Below are 19,926 nucleotides of genomic sequence, written 5' to 3'. Positions count from 1 at the left end.
TTCTGAGAGAACTGTGACTAGCCCAAGGTCACCCAGTAGGCTTCATGTGGAGGAGCGGGGAAACAAGCCCAGTTCTCCAGATTAGAGTTAGCCACTCACATGGAAGAATGGGGATTCAAACCTAGTTCTCCAGATTAGAGTCCACCACTCTTAACTACTATACCATTATAGGCAGGTGAAGATGCTGCAACTGGAGTGAGCTAAAAGGAATCCCTCTCCCAACCAGGTACCTATTATTCTTAAATGGTATCGGGTAGGTTCTAAATGCACAACTGGAACCTTTACACATAATCAAGGCTCTTCAAAACATCAGCAAGAGCCTCCATTACCGATCTCAAGGACTCGTGTGTATCAGTTAAGTTTGTGAACAGCACTAAGTAAAACATGAGAATGATGAATGTGAGAATCCTGTGTGTTTACAGACACTATGTACCCTACAGCACAAGACTATAGGCCAATTCATGTATTACTGGCTCAGCATGGAAGTGCTCCCACTGGATGGATCCCCCCACCCCCACTATCACACTAATGAAAGAAGTAGTTCAGTCATATTAGTAGTCCTCCATTCTGAGCTTCTGCAAGAGAATATTGGAGAGGGGATGCTTACTCCAAAGGTACATAAAAGAGAAGATCTAAGATTAGAAAGTACACCCAAACCAGAATAGAGTTAAAATAATATTCAAACGTTTTGGGAAACCAAAAGCTTTTATTTTCCAAAATAATGACACCAGCTAAAAAAATTATTTCCCCCCATCTCCTTGTGGTTTTCTAAAACAAAAATATTTGTCTGAATGGAGAGCCTGCCTTTCTAAGGCAGAAGAGGAGAAGCTGAAAAGGCACAAGATAATCTGCTTATTAGGAGGCATGTCAAAATAGAAAGCTACAGAAGTCTAAAGAAGTGTGAATCTGGGGAAAGCAACAGTTGGAGAGTGCTCGCTTACACCTAATAAGAATACTAGGAACATCGGCCGGGAACCCAGCAGCAGCTGCATGTCACAACATGCCCACTAGGCGGCAAAAGTCTAAGAGCCCACCTGAATGTAAAGGATGATCAGCAGCAGAGGGGAATTAAGGTGCAGAAAAAAGTAACTTTGAAGGGGAGTGGAACTTATGATAGGGGCCCCACTTTCCTGTTAGAGGGATAAGGAAAAAAGATAAGGCCACAAGTAAATCCTTCCAGATGGCTGTACACATTTTATAAAAGACAACAAAAGAAGGCAACCATCCGCTCTTTTCCCATGATAAAGCCCCAAGTACACTGGAACCTGCCATTTGCACCCCAGAAACATTCCACCATTTTGTGGAACTGCTGCAGCAGACGCACAACACGGAGGAGCGGCTACATGACCTCGTAGCCACTGCGGATTCCTTTCATGAGACAACAGGCAAAGATGATACCGAGGAGCTGAAAAAGAGATTACAGAAACTGTATCAGTTATGGGTTGGCTGGTATTGTTTTTGGGAGGGGGGTTATGTATGCAGGCGGATAATCTTTCACACTATAATGAGCAGGGGAAAGAGCCGGAATACTGTCTCTTATCTTTTGACAAGAGATGGGAGAGAACGTTCCAGTTCTTTTCAAGCGCATTCCTGACTTTTGAGGATGAAAGTCCTCAGGTTAGGAAGGGGCTGCGTGGGTTGCCCCCCCACATGCTGGCATCCAAGCTACTTATGCCGCCATAAGTGGCCCCAATGCCAGCAGAGAGGCCCAGACGCTGGTGTCCTGGAGCTGCCCTGGGACACAGGCGGGGCCTTCCACCAGCATCCCACCAGTGTAACGGCCCGCACCGGCATTCCGGGCAGTGTTCCTGGGGCGGGGCTGCCTGTAGGCAGTCTCTGGTCCCCTTTTGCCCCAGGTATGCCGGTGGGGAGAAGAGCGAGGTTGTGCCTACTTTTTAGCAGACGCAGCCTCGCTCTTCTCAATGGGGTGAAAAGCCCCATTTAAAAAGAAAAAAAGCCACAAAAAGGCTTTTTTCAAGGTTTCGGTGGGCAGAGAACTGCTTAGGAGGGGCTGCAGCACACCGAAAGCTCAGGAATTAGCTGTTTACTTGTACAACCCCAACCCTGTCTGTATAGTCCGTCCCACTCCTGACATGCTCACCAAGCTTGGTTTCCCCATTGGGCTGTTATAGCCTTTAGGTGACTTATAGTAAGTGTCCCAAGGTGGGACTTCTATTCCCTTCCTCCACACCAGATAGATGCAGACAATAGTAGTTTTGTTTTCTGGGTAAGTAAAAGTGGTAGAATGAGGATCATCAACACTCGGCATTTATATATTCACCCTAATAGTGTCTGCTCACAAGGGTTGTTTTTTTCTTTTAAACATTGCTTTGAACAAACTGCAAATGTTGCTTGACTACAGATAACAGTGGAATGAAGAGATGCACCTGTGCACCACATCCAAGGGGGGAAAAAGACACCTCATTCATGTTATCTCCACACCCAACCCTTGATATCTAGTTTCATCTTCAGATCAGATAAGTAAGTCAGGGCCTGTGGAAACATACTGAGCTTCCTGCCAGTACTATAGATCTGAATATGGAGCTTTTTGGCTTTATTGTGGGTAGCTGAGCTAAGCAACCAGCAAGACATGGCAGTAGTTTTTAATCTACAAATAGCAAAAAAGAGAGGAGGCTGCGTATCTGAAGGGCCTCTATTCCAAAACTTTATAGAAATACCTTGTTTTTTAGCCCTTCACTGCAAGAAATCATACCAGGAGATCACTCCTGACCCCAGATGAGAGCCCGCTGGGTACACGTTAAGAATACAGCAAGTATCTCAGCTCTGGGTGACGGAGACCACATGATCTTTGCATTCCTGAAGATGGGGCAATCCAGCTATCTAACTTACATAGTAACACTACATTTATGGAAATTTAGTAGCATACTGATTAATGCTACTCCCGATTAATGGAACTGTTGTCTGGCAAGGCTGTATTACACTCCTCACAGTTTGCAGTACAAAAAGGGGAGAAATGTTCACCGTGCTGAGAATTTCAGTTTACTAGAAGAGAGACCTTTCTAACCCTTAAGGTTACCAACATAGACAATTCCTGGTGAAGTCTCAGAAGCCAGAGATGGAGAGTCAACTAGGGCTTCAGGTGACATAGGGTTGGACCTCAGACTCTTGTATCGCTCTTTGCTTCCCTCCATGACTAACAGAAGCAGATTTTTAAAAACAATGTTTCATACTGCAGAATTTAGCTTTAACATGCACCAAAATAATAATAATTATAAACTCAAATCTTACCTAGTACAACCATCACATTACATATACTCTCACACAAACACCCTTCCTCATAGTCTGTTAAAATTCTTAGTACCTCAAAGAATGCGATGCCCAATGCTACTCCTGCAATAATTAGAATGTGTTTCCTCAGCAATTCTTCTATTTTTGACGTACAACCCTACAGGGATAGAAAAATGGAAAGAGTTACTTTGGAGGGCCCCCCAGCATGAGACTCTGGTATCCAGGAACAAAGCTCTTCCCCCGCCCCTCCACAATCGACTGTCGGTTCTCCTCCACACATACCTCTGTGAAGGTGTTTGAACTCGTTGGGTTCTTAGTACAATCATCTGTATGGTTTTTGCAGCATGATGCAGGCACTGTGCGATCGAAAACCCCTGTTGCATTAAACCAGTCGGTAAAGTTTGTAGCTCCACAGCAAGAATACTACAATGGAGTGGAGAGGAGAATTGTATGGAGAAAGGGAAGTGAGCATCTCACAGAATCATACCAGAAGGAGAAGCTTCTTTGTTCCTAGTTTGCCCTAACCCCATGCTTCAGAGCAGATATTAGTTCCTCAGCACATTCATCCTCAGCCATTTTGCAACACTATTATTATTCCAATTTCACAAGGGTGAGGGGGGGGAGAGAAGAAGAGTTGATTTTTATATGCCAACTTTCTCTACCACTTAAGGGAGAATCAAACTGCTTACAATCGCCTTCCCTTCACCTCCCCACAACATACACTTTGTGAAGTAGTTGGGGCTGAGAGAGCTATAAGAGCGCTGTGATTAGCCCAAGGTCACCCATCTGCCTTCATGTGTAGGAGTAGGGAAACAAATCCAGTTCACCAGATTATCCTCCACTGCTCGTGTGGAGGAGAGGGTTTTCCAGATCAGACTCCACCACTCCAAACCACTGCTCTTAACCACTACACCATGCTAGCTCCCAACACTAATGACAAACCCAAGACTACTAAGTTATTTAGTCCAAGGCCAGCACTCCAGCCACTGGATCACGCTCCCTGGTGGCATAGGGTACCTTTGAGAGCGGAGCATGTGGCCTTGTGCTTCGTTTATCAAAGTGTAGAAGGTGGCCTTACAGAATTTTTTAAAAAGGTTTGCCAAACTTAGAAGATCGGAATTGGTAGGCCTATTATCAATGTCAGCTGATGATCCAAGGCAGCATTCCTCTGACTAGGAGAGGTTGAGGACAAACAGGGGAAGGCATCAGGGGCTTGCAAGACTCCCAGAAACACCTGCCTGGCATTTGGAGAGATGGCACAAGCCGATCCAGCAGGGCTCTCCTTATGCTACATGGCTGGGATCTAAAGAACACAGGAGTAGCTCTGCAGGCCCAAGACTGCTTCAAGCCTGTGTTTCTCAAACCACTGCCTGACAAATCACTTCTGAAATTGAGTGCGCTTTCAAAAGCCATCTGTGATGCAAGTACGTTACTGAAAGAGGCATACTTAAGGCCCTGAATATACATAAAGTGGACAGGGTAGATCCTGCTCTAAGCACTTTATTGCCAGCTCAGATAGGCTGCTGGTTAGGAAGCACATGCGCAAACAACACAGCACCACCATGGTTTTCCTATTCAATTAGCCCAGAAGACAGAACTTCCTTGTTGCACTCACCTGTTTCTGCAATGCATCAAAATCATTTGTGAGCGTCGTATTTTTATTGTTCTTAGTTTCACGCATTGCTTCTCTGATTTGTTCATTAACCACTGATTGGATCTTTGAACAAAAAGCAAAGGTGAAGTGGTTGATAAATGATAAGGCTTACCCCTAGAACACACATAGAGTAATTAACTGCCATACAAAATCCTTTTGCAGGAACAAGAGTGACTGCTGGATGGAATACCTATTGGTGGAATCGACTCTGGGGAGATTTAATAGTCCAAAGAAAGACTGCATTCTCTTGTGAGTCTCCCCGCTACTCTCATTTAGAAATGGCAGTGAACAGCCCTTTACCCACAATTCACAGGGCCCAGGCACATCTCTTACCTTGTCCCTGTAGATGTAGCCAGCAATAGCAGCAGCAATCTCCACCAGGAAGATCAAGGTCAGAAGGACAGCAAACTATTAAGAAAAGCATACCATTGTTAAAGACCATAAGCGTGCGTTAATCTCTTCATTTTATAACATGGGCATGACTCTGGAGCTCAATGACCGAGGAGAAGAATCTACCTCCAGAAATGGGGAGTTCTGTCACTTTGTTTCTTGTTCAGGGGTATATCTTATGCCATAGTAGGTGCAGTGTTTGATTTCAAGAGGTGGGATGCATAGGAGGGCCTATACACTGGCCAGGTGTGCCGCCCTACCATCTGCCATATTAGAAGGGAGATTTAAGAAGATCTCCAGAGTGGAGAGACTTTGCTTGTGTAACACAGAGGAGCTGGAAACCATCGAGCATGTATTTTTTAGATGTCCCCTCTACAAGTCAGCTCGCTTCAATATTATTGACCCTTTGATTAGGGAAATGGGGTCTGGTGAGGAGGGTGAATGGACCAAAAGGTTTCTGCTGAGAGACAGCTCACCAATCACCACCCAGGCCGCAAAATATTGTGCAGAAGCAATGAAGCTACGTTGCCTTAATGCACTTCCTTAATCTGTGGAAATGTAAAACTGGGTGATTCCTAATTTTGTTAGCCTTGGTTGTAAATATCTACTCTGTATGGTCAGTTTCTGTTTTACCAATTTTATCTGGCATACTAGCCGCAAATAAAATTTATTTATTTATTCACAGGGGTGCTCCGTGATGCATCTAAGTGTTCCCACCCATGGGATGCAGACCAGTGCCCCCAAGCTTCTCAGTGTCAGCCTACAGCCCTCGCTGTGCCGATGCCCCTCAAATCTTAGCCCCGCTTCAGCACTCCATCAACCCTCACCGTGGTGACCATGCAATAGTTCTCTTTCCATGCTCCACAGCAGCCGAAGAAAGAGATGAAGAAGATGATGACGCCCACAATCAGGATAACAATGGGAGCCCCTGAAGAAGACAGGCTAGACATATGCAGGGTGTTATTCAACTTAATCTGTACATAAACCCCCAGGGCAATGAGAGCGATGCCACAGATCTGTGTAGGAGAAAAACAAGATGTCAGTACAGCAAGGATGGAGTCTTTACATGATGAACCAAAGGTCTGCTCGTCTCCATCTCAACAACCCTTCCAACAAGCAATTATACTGCATGGGGGAAGGCAGAGAAGAAACTTGCATCTGCTTAGCAGCCAAATTATTTGCTCCTTAGCATACACAGGTCCAACGATGGTCAGACATAAGGCCAAATTAGACTTTTCTGATTTTAAGGAGTTGGGTCAGAGTTCCCCAGACTCAACTTGTGTTTCCCGCAGCCACACAGCAACTGTGGGGAACAACTTCATTAAAAAAGGAAAACATATATGGGCTCAGGTTGGCACTATGGGGGCAGTAAGGGCTCCTGCCTCTCCCCACAAGCCATTTTTTTAAGCCCAAAAACCATGCAGGGGGGTTATTTCCCCAATTTTGCTGCTCCATGTGGAGTTATCTGTGCACATGAAACTGTACAACTCCCCACCTCCAGTGCAAAATGTGCTGGAAAATGGCTTGCAGGAGGAGTGGGGGAGCCCTGATTCCCCTCACAGTGCCGTTCGAAGCCTACCTGGGCTCTCCTTTAAGAAAAAAAAAGAAGCCATTCCCCACAACCACTGTGTGGCTGCAGTGAACATGAGAAGGGTCTGGAAACTCAGACCCAACCCTTTAAAAACCAATAAGGTGTAGTCCGGCCCATAGTTTGGCATACTGGTAGCCTAGCATATGGGCAATGCATGTTACGAGAGGATGTACACTTGTTTAAAATATCACATTCAAGCTCATGCGTGTGGCCAACATGTTCCATCTTAATCTGCGGAAGGAGGTGCCAGACAGAAGACTCTCTTTCACGGTCTGGAGAAGAAAGGGGAAATTCTAAACTATGCAATATTTGAATGACTAATCTACTTGGACCATGAGTCATGTATTAGAATTGTCTTGAAAAGGGATTAATAGCAAAACTAGGTTTACTGCCTGTTAATGCATTGAATTAGACACAGTTATCCATTCGCCATATCAATGGGGCAAAAGGAGACGGTTATCAGTGGAGTTAACTGCAACCACAATATCAAGGGTATCCATCACAAATACAGGACTGAAAAAACAGGTCACACTAATGTGCTTTACTAACCCCACATGGCATATCCCACTGAGGCCCCTCCCCCTCAGGCTCCACCCCCAAATATCCAAGAGTTTCCCAACCTGGAGTTGGCAACCCCAGGTATAAATGTTTTAACAAACAAAAAAAAGCCAAGTCAGATTAAAGTAAGAACAGCTGTTTTCTTCTAGCACACTGATTTTCACATGATAAGGTTCTTGGAACATGTCCGACCCTCCTACAAAATTCCATGATCAACCATTATCCCATCCACTCCACTTGTATATCCTGTATTCCCTTAAGAACTTCCTTTCTTTCACAGGCCTCTGAAGTAGGGTGTGTAAGTAAAGTGATCAACACATTTCCTTTAACAAATGTTTAATGCAGGGTTCCCTGACCTTTTTGAGCCTGCGGGCACCTTTGGAATTCTAACACAGCGTGGTGGGCACAACCACAAAATGGCTGCCACAGGAGGTGGAACCAGGCCACACGGTGGCTGTCTCAATTACCTTTAGTCATCGTGGTGACTGATCCTTGAGCTGTGACAGCAGCTGCTGCCAAAGCAATTTTAAAAATCTTCACAACCAAACAAAACCCTTGCTGTCCAAAAGCCACGCTTGGTACCACCGCCCACTTTCTAAAAACACTTGGTGGGCATTAGAAAGGTGTTTGCGGGCACCATGGTGCCCATGGCATTATGTTGGGATCCCTGATTTAATGGATCTGATAGCACTTATCAGGAACAGCACTTAAACACACAGCCAGCAATATTAGTTGGTAGGACAGGCAGATATAGCAGAGGATAGAAGAGGAAGCACTGCCCTGGCATCTGTACTTGGCCACACAGGCCACATGCTTTTAAAAATGTGTTTGTTCTTTCAGTTCAAGGTACACCAATAAAGTGTGATTGACATACAATAACCACACAGTTCAAAACAAGCCCCACTGGCTACAATGTGAGAAAGTTCAGGCTTATTCAGATTCCCTACATGGTACTAGAATCAAGCTGCATCCACGCAAGCCGGACAGTGCCATCTTATGCAGAGTTGCTCCACTCTAAATCCATGGATTTCATTGGGCTTTGAGTGGGTTAACTCTGCATAAAAGGCAGCACTGTTACTGGAAAGAGTAACGGGGTGAGGACTGAAAGCTTACGTGTGCTCAGCAAAAGTTTTACAAGACAAGGAACAGGAGCAGGACAGTCATTTTCCAGAAGTGGCACTAGAAAAGTCAGGCCCATTCCTGCTAATCAGGGACCACGAGAGCCTACACAAGATCATAAGCAAGAATCCAACTCAGGCCTGAAGCTGAAAGACTACGCAGAAAGCTTCTTGCCTCTCCAGCTGGATTCACCACCCAGTTCCCAAACAGTCTGTGTGTTTTCTGGAGCTGGTATTTACTTTGCCCTATCACGGCAGGGTGGAGGCACTCAAAGCAAAGAGACCAAGCCCATTTCTAAATGGCACCCAGTGGTGGAGACCAGAGCAGGAGAGAACATTGCCACCTTTACCCAAACAGATGCCTAGTGGTGGAAACCTCATTGGCCCAACTGTGCCAAATGGATGCCACAGATATGCCAGGTGGGGCAGAAAAGAGCACACAGAAAAAGACTGTTAACTTTACTTAATCATTGTAACTTGCTGATTCACCTCTGCCTTGAGTAACCAACTTCCATTAGAACTACAAGTTCCTCTAAGAGCAGAGGAGGGATCTTCTGGGGAACAAGCAAAGAACCAGCATTAGAAGGCTGGAGAGGGAGGGGCGTGGCTCAGTGATACAGCATCTGCTTCGCATGGCATGCAGAAGGTTCCAAGTTCAATCCCCAGCATGTCCAGTTAAAAGGATAAGGTAGTAAGTGATGTGAAATCTCTCTACTGGAGAACTTGGAGAGTCACTGTCAGTCTGACAGACAATACTGATCTTAATGGACCAGTGGTCTTATTCAGTATAAGGCAGTTTCATGAGGTTACACCACACATTCCATTATTCCCCTCTTTGCCCTACTCCATCCCATGAGCAAAGAGTTAAGCATCTCACTTCAGAAAGAGATACCATGTTTTACACTGCAGCAATACAGCGAGAGGAGTTTAAGATACTGATTTAGTAATCATCACTGTTTTTAGCGCAGAGAGAAGGGAGAGGAAATGTAGGTTATACAGCAGCTAGATACAGGAGTGGAAGCAACAATTACCAAAATCAGCAAGGGCTGTCTTGAGCCTCCCCACCTCCACAGGCTTAACTTCCATCTTCAGTGTGTGTGGCATTACCATCCGAGGGAAGATGCTGTAGGGACACTGCTATAGGTGCCCCACCCTGGAAGGAGCCCCTGGAATAGCAGCCACCCTTGAAAGTGAGAACTGCTTACTTTCAGCACTACCAGGAACCTCTGTTCCTTTACAGCCCCTCTTTCCCTGCAGGCCCATCACATCTGGCTGCTGCTGCAAGAGTTAGCTTATACTGTTCTATCAACTCGCTTTCTCCCCCTCCTGCGAAGAGGCCCGACTGCTGCATTATGTTTTCTGGGAAACCTTCCACACTTTCCACATAGCACACAAAGCGGAAAAGGGAAGGGCAGCTTAGCAGTAGGTGGGCAGTCAGGAGCAGACAACACACACTCCAAAAAGATCCAAAATAAATAAACATTAACATATACACGCAAGGCTCAGCCAGCTATACACACTTATACACACAAAACACACACCAGCCTCACTTGTGGAAAAACCTGTAGACGGTTCTTTGCTGTGGAAGGGAGCTACGGGCCCAGCAGCAGCACCCAGATCATATTACATCAGACACAAGATTATATGGGAGGAATTAGCAAAGCAACTTGAAATGGCCCCATACGTGAAGCCCACAGAAGCATCATCGTTTCCTCCTTTACATGGATGTTTTTCCGTTTCAGTTTATCTCTGCTTTGGCAGCAGAAGCAAAAAACCACAGTTTTCCCCACTTGTTTCACACCAGCATTGCAATAAGTGCTCGGCTGCAAACAGAAGAGACTTTAAGATATGCTATGCTTTACTATGTAAAAAGAGAGGCTTAGAGATTTTTTTTGGGGGGTATATATTCAAACATTCGAAGCCTAGATTTTTTAAATGCAGACTTCTAGATGTCGAACTGAAGCTCAAAAGTATGAGGGGCCAAATCACTGAATTGTTTCAGCTCTAGCTGAACAATGCAGAACCTAGAAAATACCAAAATCATTTTAACATTCTGCTTTTTATCATGAAAAGGCTAGCCTTGTACGAGTTATTTGGGCTAGATCCAGTGAACTGTACAGAACAGAAAGCATTTATGGAACCAGTATCTCCTCCTCCTGAATCCCCACCAAAGCTGCTTGAAACCCCTCAGGTACACAGCAGGATGTTGTATGTATAGGATGGGAAAGAGGTTGCAGGCCATGGGGGGGGGGGGTCAACCTTCTCCAATGATCGCTTCAGGCAACAAAGCAAGAACTCGTGGAAGGAGGGGGGGGGGAGAACGAGGTGATTTCCACTGACTCCCCTTTCTGGTTGCAGCATTTCAGATTACATCCTGTTCTCCTCAGAAGCAGCTTGGGCAGCAGGGGTGGGGAGAACAACTGCCGGAAGCCACAAAGGAAGAAGAAGTAATCCATTCCTTGGACGCTTTTCTATTCACAGTTCATTGGATCCAACCCATTGCATTGTGTGTTGTTGTTTTTTAAAAAGCAGAAGCATTTGTATCTGAGAACTCAAAAGGGACATTAACCCCCAAAGGAGAACATTCATAAAATGCACAGTTATTGCAAACAAAAACTGCATGCAGACCTCAAAATGTTGTGTCAAGCTTTTGGAATTCAGCAGAACGAAAACAAAGCTTCTAGATTCACTTTGGGAACTGAGGGCTAACATTCCTGGATTTATTGAACAACAGGAGAACCAGCATGACATAGTGGTTAAGGTGTTGGGCTAGGAATCAAACCCCCACTCTGCCATGGAAACTTGCCGGCTGACCTTAGGCCAGTCACACACTCTCTGCCTCCACCTTGGCAACTCTGTGGATGGGAGACCTCCAAGGAATACCAGGGGCATGTCACAGAGGCAGGCAACGGCAAACTACCTCTGAACATCCCTTGCCTTGAAAGCCCCACCAGGGGTCGTCATAGGTCAGCTTTGACTTGGCAGCAAAACAAACACACAAAAAGGTCACATAATATACTCCCTCCCTTCTTCATATCTTACTGGAGGAGTGTCAGGCTGCAGTACTTCGTTGCGTTTCTTTCATAAGGAACTTCACTCCAGCGAGTTTAAAAGTTTTATTAAGAAAGCCAGCGAGTTCAGTCAGTCCATAGAGACATAATACAGACATGGGGAAACACCGGTACATTTATAGGGTACATACAATAGGACTGATTAGGTTCCGGGCATAACACAAAAGGACGAGGTGTGGCAGAGTTGTCTTGATGGCTCAGATACAAGGAAATACGGAAGAACTGCCGGTAACTACTCATTGAAAAACCCATACATGAAACTAACGCATGAAATAGCTAGGTGATTGCCAGGGCTCCCAGGCATTGTTCCGCGGGACCTGGTAACACACTAACGATTAGCCGGGCAGATCTCCATTGAGGTGTAGATGCCAGGGGGGAGGGGCAGAGGCAGAAAGCCTTAGCTGACAAGGAGTCCCAGGGTTCTTTCACCCAGGTATATTTACCATATTGGTCAAATTAACAGGAAAGGCAAACATATGGTTGACTCACCCTTTTTGCGGTTGACAAAGTAAATGCTATCTGATACCATGAAAGGCAAGTATTTGGAATGTATTCAACACTAAAGCCTTACTGAGGGGGGATGGTTACCAAGGAGCTGTAATAGCGAGAACATGTGTAGGGGGTAGACAGAAGAAGAGACAGTGTCACTATAACACACATGTTGTGTAGCCATGTACTAAGGACATATTAACCCCACCTCCTCCGTCCTTTAGCAAAGGTTCCCCTCTCTGTTGCAAGCTCTGGCCCCACTCTGATAGTTTCACAGGGTAGCAGAGTCCAGAAGCACCTCAGAGACCAAGAAGATTTTCAGGGTATAAGCTTTTGACTCTGACGAGTCGACTCTCGAAAGCTCATACTCTGAAAATCTTGTTGGTCTTTAAGGTGCTGCTGGATCCATATCTAACCCCACATTGGACCTTATGTTCCCAACCATCTAGTTGATGGGGACATCAATTAGTTTAACAGTAGCTAGCAGAGAAATCTGATGGCACCAATGGGATCCACCAGACAGGAAATATTTTGGCCTGTATACTGGGGTGAACAAAGCCATGCACTGTCTATTGCACAAACGCAGGTTCCGGGTTTGTATCTTACCACTCTGCTCAGCCAAACTGGAAGCCTTCCTCCAGTACAAGGACACTTCTTCCAATAGAAGAGCCTCTTCCATTGGAGGAAAGCACCTCAGTCCAGAGAAGGCTTCAAACTTGGATAAGTAAAACCACAAGATAGGTGTAAACCTTGGACCAACGACCAGTGGCTCCCAAATCCTTCTGAAGAGCTACCTTTGGGTCCTCAATCACCAAACACAGATGCAAAATTTTTAACAAGGACAAGTAGTATCAACTGCAAGTGGATTTGGCTAGCTTTTGCTTTGGAGACACAGAAAAAGCAAGCCAATCATACATTTGCTTCTCTTGTTAACTCAATCAAGATGGTAGGATACAACTGCGTTAAGAGAACCCTTGGGCTTAGTCACCATGGTATGAATTAAATGAGAGGAGATATATTATGTGATCCCTCTTGAGGTCACAAATCCAGAAATTCTAGTCCTCAATTGCCATCCTGGCTCTGTCTAGAACCACTAGGTAGAAGCTGAAAAAGCCTGATAAGGGAGGGGGGCAGGGCTTCAGAATGTCCATCTAATAAAGCTGAGGGTTAGTCAAGGCTTTAAGCATGCTTCCCCCTTAATTTCAATCTCTAGTGTATCTCACACATTCACAGCAGGGGTTTCTCCCCTTTTAACAGCTGCCATTTCAAAGTCGCTAATGAGACAGGAAAGAAACTAGAGTAGGAAAGCCCACTCTTTCTGCCATGTTACGGTGCCCTCTGTATGTTCTGACACACTTAAGTCAGACTTCTCTAGCTTGTCCCTCTCTATATGGACTTCCTCTTCTGCCACACAACTCTTTGCAATACATGATTTGTCACAGAACAAGCATCAGTTGGCTGCTGTTAGATGCAGAGAGCTGTTTGTTCCTGCTGTTGAGCAACAGCAAAACATTACAAGTGTGTGCCTTAGGCAGAATCACTAAAAAAAATGCAGACAGAAACTGATCCCATACTATGATTAACAAAAACATTAGGTTCTAGACTTCCAAATCCAGTGCAATAGGAGCTTATTTGTTTTATTCCAGTACTAAAAGTGGGATCCAACCCATCTGCAGACAGAGCAACAACAGCCTTGCTTAAATCACACATGGCGCTATGGCAGCTGCTATAGGACAAACAGGTTTCTAACCTGCCAGCTAGAGAAGGTGAAAAGACTGAACTGAAAAAGGAAATTGAAAACCCTTTCACTAGCTGGTTAGATATGTTCGGCAGCCTCCTTGGTGGTGGAAAGTGCCATCAAGTCACAGCTGACTTGTGGCGACCCTGTAAGGTTTTCAAGGCAAGAGACATTTGGAGGTGGTTTGCAATTGCCTGCCTCTGTGTGGGCTGAGAGAGTTCTGAGAGAACTGTGACTTGCCCAAGGTCACCCAGCAGGCTTCATGTGGAGGAGTGGGGAATCAAACTCAGTTCTCCAGATTAGAGTCAGCTGTTCTTAACCACTACACCAAGGTGGCTCAGCAGCCTCCTTACCCAAACCAATAAAGCCCCAGAACCCTATCAGGGGTTGCCAGGAGTTAGCTGTTACTTGATGGCACTTAATTATTACTAAAGGGGAAGGATATTTTTCTCCATGCCAGTTGGCAACCTTAGAAATCAGGGACTCTTACAACAGCTTCAGCATCCTCAAAGCCAAATTCCCAGAGTCCCATGGGGCAACCAATAACAGTTCCAAACTGCTTAAATCACACAGCTAAAAATATGCCCCAGTTTCTGCCATTAACACTCCTAAAAACTGGACTACCTATAAAGAAGCTAGCCAAACCTGACAAAATATCCCATCTCCAAAGTCTGAAGTAACCCAAGAAAAGCGCAATATATAGAAGCCCATTACATTAGGGCAACAACTGGTTCTTCCAACCCTTTGGCAGTAACCAGGATTTAAAACAGTGGCCTTAAGGCACAATAGCCTGTTGACATTGGGGGTTACCGCACTTGTATTCCCAGCGATGTATTAAGAGTTTGAAACTGTTATAAAAAATACTGTTCGCACTTTGTTTGGCCCCTTTAGCTTCCAACCATTTATAAGCCGTTGTATCCAAAACCCCTTTTAAAGCGATGTTTTTTATAACATTTTCAAACTCTTAATACGTCGCTGGGAATACAAAGTGTGGTAACCCCCTAACTTCTGTACCAAGTAATCTGCAGTATCAAGTTGCAGACTTCTTCTTGCACAAACACAGCCTAGAATTCCTTCAGGAAAAACAGCCCCCCCCCCTGCAATTCTTCACCACTTGCAGAGCCAAGGCCCGTAACTTACCCAGAATATAAAGTTGAAGAAGAAAACCAAGAATCGGACACATTTCATGCCACCTTCGACACCCATTTTGAAGCTCAGTCCCTGTAGGAAAAGCAATGGAGAAGCATCAGAAAAGGCCATTAAGGGGAAAAAAAAAGAAAACTAGGAAAACTGGGGCATTATTAATGCAGGTCAGACAGATAGAAAAGAAGACACAATATCAAAGGATTCAGGCCCTCGAGGGAGGGTGTGATTCTAGTAAGCATGGGTGGAAACTCCCGAAGGGAACAGAAAACAGTCCTACTCCCAGCAGCTATTAGGAATACTAGGCCTCCTCTTCTGGCCACTTTCAACATACTAGCTAAACTACACCTACCCTCAACCACAAAGTCCAACTCTGCCTAACCAGGCCCGCATACAGCTGTCCGCACCCTTCCACCACACTGCAATTCCTGCATTTCACAGCCCTCCGACCCTGTGCCTCGACTACTCCCCCCTCTCCATCACGTCAAATAAAAACGACTGCTTTACAGGGATCCCATCGGACAAAGAGGGTCTTGTGGGGCCTTTAAAGGGTTATCAAAGGGGGAAACAATGGGAGAAACCGCACGGTCGCTTGCGCCTCTTTTCTTCCCTGTTCCAGCCAGGATTCAGCCAGGATCGAACGCACGGACGTTCGAAGAACGTTCTTCGAACGTCCGTGCGTTCGATCCTGGCTGAATCCTGGCTGGAACAGGGAAGAACGTCCGTGCGTTCGATCCTGGCTGAACGTTCTTCGAACGTCCGTGCGTTCGATCCTGGCTGGATCCTGGCTGGAACTGGGAAGAAAGGAGGCTCAAGCGACCGTGCGAGTTCGCCCAATATGGTTGTTAGTGAGCGGGAACGACACACGCCGCCTCCCAAAGTGGGGGGGGGGGAGAGAGACTTGTGACACAGTATGGTTTTTATTGCAACGGAGGTATCCCCCCACCCCTGCTTGGCTGCCAGAAGCGAGGGTCTTCCACCTCGTCAGAAAACCAGTCTTGCATTCCTGGAAAGGCAGGCAGGCGGGCGGGGCGGAAAGAAAATAGCCCCCCCGCTCCCCGTAAAGAACCGCATTCCCTTCGCATACACGCAGCTAGCTCCTGGACCATGCAATGCTCGGGCCACCTTCCCACCTCGCAAACTCCCGAGCCTCAATTAAAAACCGGGGGGCGGGGGGATCCAAAGGGGCCCAGAAACCTCTCCAATCCCCCCGCAACCCGCGTCTCCGACTACTCAACTCGCCTCCCACCCCAGGAGCGGCCTTACCTGATAGCGCCCCCAGTCCACAAAGAGCCCAGCCCGCACCGAACTGTTGCGCTTCCTCCTCGCGCTTTGCCTTCTCCTTGCCTGGCCGCTCCTCTGGCGCCGCTCCCCGCCCCGCCCCGCCTGCCCAGCTGCCCGCCCCGCCTGCGTAACTCCAGGAAAGCGCCCAGCTGCTCATCATGTGATGGAAAGGGGAAAGGGGGGGGGGGAGAGAGATGACTGGACTTACCTTCACGCCCCAGTGAGTCAACAGGAAGGGTGGGGGAAACGTCCCGTTATAGGAGCCAGGAGGGGCTCTGACGTCGGCTTGGCGCTTCTGTAGAAGTTTGCGTGGGACTTCCCCAGAATATAGGCTGGCCATTTATACATTGCAAGTTTTGCAGCTTTCTAGATACACATTTTCCCCGCATGGGGGCTTATTGTTCATTGGTTCTTGTAGGTTATCCAGGCTGTGTGACCGGGGTCTTGGTATTTTCTTTCGCGACGTTTCGCCCGCAGTTGTGGCCGGCAGCTTCAGAGGAGTCACACTGAAGGACAGTGTCTCTCAGTGTCAAGTGTGTAGGAAGAGTAATATAGAGTCAGAAAGGGGTTGGGTTTGAGCTGAATCATTGAGTATCATCTTTGATACTTTTTGCAGGAGAATGATTCAGCTCAAACCCAACCCCTTTCTGACTATATATTGCCCTTCCTACACACTTGACGCTGAGAGACACTGTCCTTCAGTGTGACTCCTCTGACGATGCCGGCCACAGCTGCGGGCGAAACGCCACGAGAAAAAAAATACCAAGACCACGGTCACACAACCCGGATAACCTACAAGAACCGATGAACTCTGACCGTGAAAGCCTTCGACAATATTTTGCTTATTGTTTAGTTATAAGAATTTAGATGGGGGGAATGCGCATCTAAAGAGCGGCAAATCCAAGGCAAAACCTACCATGCATAAATGGCCGGTGTTGGTCTGAAAGCTTCTGACCCCCCCCCCCCCCAGTGTTGGCTTTTCATTTTGCTGAGAGTCTACCATGGCTCCTACCCCCTTCCTTGGACTCCCCCCTCCCCCGTTGGGCGGGCTTAGCCGGAACAACTAACACGTCTCCTTTTCCTATGCTTAAAACATTTGTTTTCTAAATAAATATTGGAAGAATTCCAGACAGACGGCTCCCACTTATTTTTAAATAGCTATTGTGCACCAACAAAGGGTCTGAGGAGTGTAGAAACTCTTCTGACTGGAGCAACGGGATTTCTTGGCATTGACTCTTCCGACGTCTCATATTACAGCAGTTCCATCTTTGCTTGCTCTTCGCAGCCGTTTAAATGCAAGAAAGGAAATGAATTGAGGAGTTTTGTAATACGTACGGTCTCAAGGAGCTCTCCCCTATTCAGCAGGTTAACTAGTCCGTTGCAGAGTTAGAGGCACCTGAGCTAGGGTTGCCAACCTCCAGGTAGTAGCTGGAGATCTCCTGCTATTACAACTGATCTCCAGCCGACAGTGATCAGTTCCCCTGGAGAAAAGGGCCGCTTTGGCAATTGGGCTCGATGGCATTGAAGTCCCATCCCAAACCCCGCCCTCCTGAGGCTCCACCCCAAAAACCTCCCACAGGTGGCGAAGAGGGACCTGGCAACCCTAACCTGAGCCCATTACAGTCAAAATCTCATTAAGTATGGGCCGTAGGTACGGTTGCCAACTAGTCAGGTAATAGCTGGAGATCTCCTGCTATTACAACTGATCTCCAGCCGATAGAGATCAGTTCCCCTGGAGAAAATGGCCACTTGGGCAATTGGACTCTATGGCATTGAAGTCCCTCCCCTCCCCAAACCCCGCCCTCCTCAGGCTCCGCTCCAAAAACCTTCCCCCAGTTGCAAAAAGGGACCTGGCAACCCTAGCTGTAGGCTATCAGCCAATCCTGCTTTAAATTAAATACCTTATGTTTGTTGATAGTTCTTGCTAGGAGAAAAATGTACTGCCCAACTCATAAATGCTTGAGCAGGAGTCCCCAACCTTTTTTCAGCCTGAAAGCACATTTGGAATTCTGACACGGCATGGTGGGTGCAGCAATAAAATGACTGCTGCAGGAGGCAGAGCCAGCCACAAAATGACTGCTACAGTTTAACTTCAGTAACACAGTGCAGACCCTTGGACTGTGGAGGCAGCTGCCGCCAAAGAAACTTTTAAAAAAATGTACACAGCCAATCAAATCTCCAGTAGTCAATCAGAAGCCTTGTTGAGCAAAAACCCTACTTGGTCCCACCCACTTCCTAAAAACACTTGGCAGGCACCAGAAAAGGTGTTGGTGGGCACCATGGCACCCCCAGGTATCACATTGGAGACCTCTGGCTGAATGTATTGAAATGGGCAGCCAATCCCATGAAGCTTCTATGAAAGGGACAAGACATTTTCCTTCAGGTCCACTATAATCTGGGGGACACAGGTTTGAACCCCAACTCTGCCATGGAAGTTCACTTGGTGACCTTTGGCTAGTCTCCGGTATCTCACAGAATCATTGCTGTGAGGATAACATGGAAGAGGAGAGAACTGTGTAAACTGCTTTGGGGGCCCATTTGGGATCAAAGTAGGGTGTTAATATATAAATAAAGTTATCTGGGCTCTTATGTGGGAATTCAGGTGTGGCATTTTAAAAATTAATGCTGATGCATCCAGTAGATCCTTTTTTGGATGTTAACCATGCAAATGAAATGTGTGGATGCTTTGGTACAGAACAGTAGCACTGTGGCTACTCACAGAATGTCATATTTATGCGTTAGCTTTAAGACAGGAATTCCTGTGGATCGATTGACATACCTGGCCTTGGGTTGCCAGCAGGTCTGAAGGAAACTGTCCTGTCACTTGAACAGAGGCTTAAAGTGTGGAAATGGGAAACTGAACCTTTTCATGGCTTGGAAGTCAATAACTTTACTTGGTAAATAACATCTCATTAAACTTCTACTAAATAGGTAGAACATTATTTCTTCAGGCCTGTTGGCCGGCATAAATAAAAGACCTGATGAGTGAAAGCTGGGAAAGTGTGTGGGGTTTTTTTCCTTGTTAGAAATGCTGTGGTCAACACAGAGTACAAAGGGTGAAATTAAAAAAGGAACACCAAGAGGAAGTTGGAAAAGCACAAGGGCTTTCTGTGCCAAAGTTATTAGCCAGTAGCTGGGTAAACCAGCATAACCAGCATGTAATTTAAACTTGGAAAGTTTTTAGTTTGCTGGAAACCTGTGAGCTGATACGGTGCAGTTTTTATGCTAGAGGAACAAGTAACTGAGGAAGGCTGTAATGTTAATGAAATGGTTGAAGAAAACTGATGTGTGTGTGTGAGGGGGTGGGCAGTGGTTATGGCATTTGCTCCAGTGTCATAGATCTGATTACTAAAATTTCTCACTCTCTCCCCAGAAAGTAGCATTATTCCTGTAGCTGAAACAGGGTTGCCAACTGCCTGGAGAAAAAAATTCCTGGCCCTTTAACAGAGGATTTAAAAGGTAAAGGTCCCCTGTGCAAGCACCGGGTCATTCCTGACCCATGGAGTGACATCACATCCCAACATTTACAAGGCAGACTTTGTTTGCGGGGTGGTTTGCCAGTGCCTTCCCCAGTCAGCTGGGTACTCATTTTACCGACCTCAGAAGGATGAACAGCTGAGTCAACCTTGAGCCGGCTACCT

At 46.3% G+C, this 19,926-nt stretch overlaps 1 protein-coding gene across 1 annotated transcript in view; it reads right to left on the bottom strand.

Moving 5' to 3' along the window:
- Positions 1 to 1,307: 1,307 nt before the first annotated feature.
- Positions 1,308 to 19,926, bottom strand: part of CD63 (CD63 molecule) — a 207,942-nt gene continuing 189,323 nt past the window's right edge. Inside the window, exons 2-8 of the mRNA XM_056867081.1 lie at positions 14,999 to 15,081; positions 6,121 to 6,309; positions 5,237 to 5,311; positions 4,865 to 4,966; positions 3,532 to 3,672; positions 3,323 to 3,406; positions 1,308 to 1,405 (exon numbers count right to left, since the gene is read on the bottom strand). Of these exons, the coding sequence (XP_056723059.1) occupies positions 1,340 to 1,405; positions 3,323 to 3,406; positions 3,532 to 3,672; positions 4,865 to 4,966; positions 5,237 to 5,311; positions 6,121 to 6,309; positions 14,999 to 15,064 (723 nt within the window). The 5' untranslated portion in view covers positions 15,065 to 15,081 and the 3' untranslated portion in view covers positions 1,308 to 1,339. The remainder of the gene's footprint in view (positions 1,406 to 3,322; positions 3,407 to 3,531; positions 3,673 to 4,864; positions 4,967 to 5,236; positions 5,312 to 6,120; positions 6,310 to 14,998; positions 15,082 to 19,926) is intronic.

Source organism: Euleptes europaea, chromosome 1 (assembly GCF_029931775.1).
Source record: "Euleptes europaea isolate rEulEur1 chromosome 1, rEulEur1.hap1, whole genome shotgun sequence".
In the NCBI taxonomy this organism is placed as follows: Eukaryota; Metazoa; Chordata; class Lepidosauria; order Squamata; family Sphaerodactylidae; genus Euleptes; species Euleptes europaea.
The sequence above is the reverse complement of the archived record's forward strand: the minus strand, read 5'-3'. Positions and strand labels throughout refer to the sequence as shown.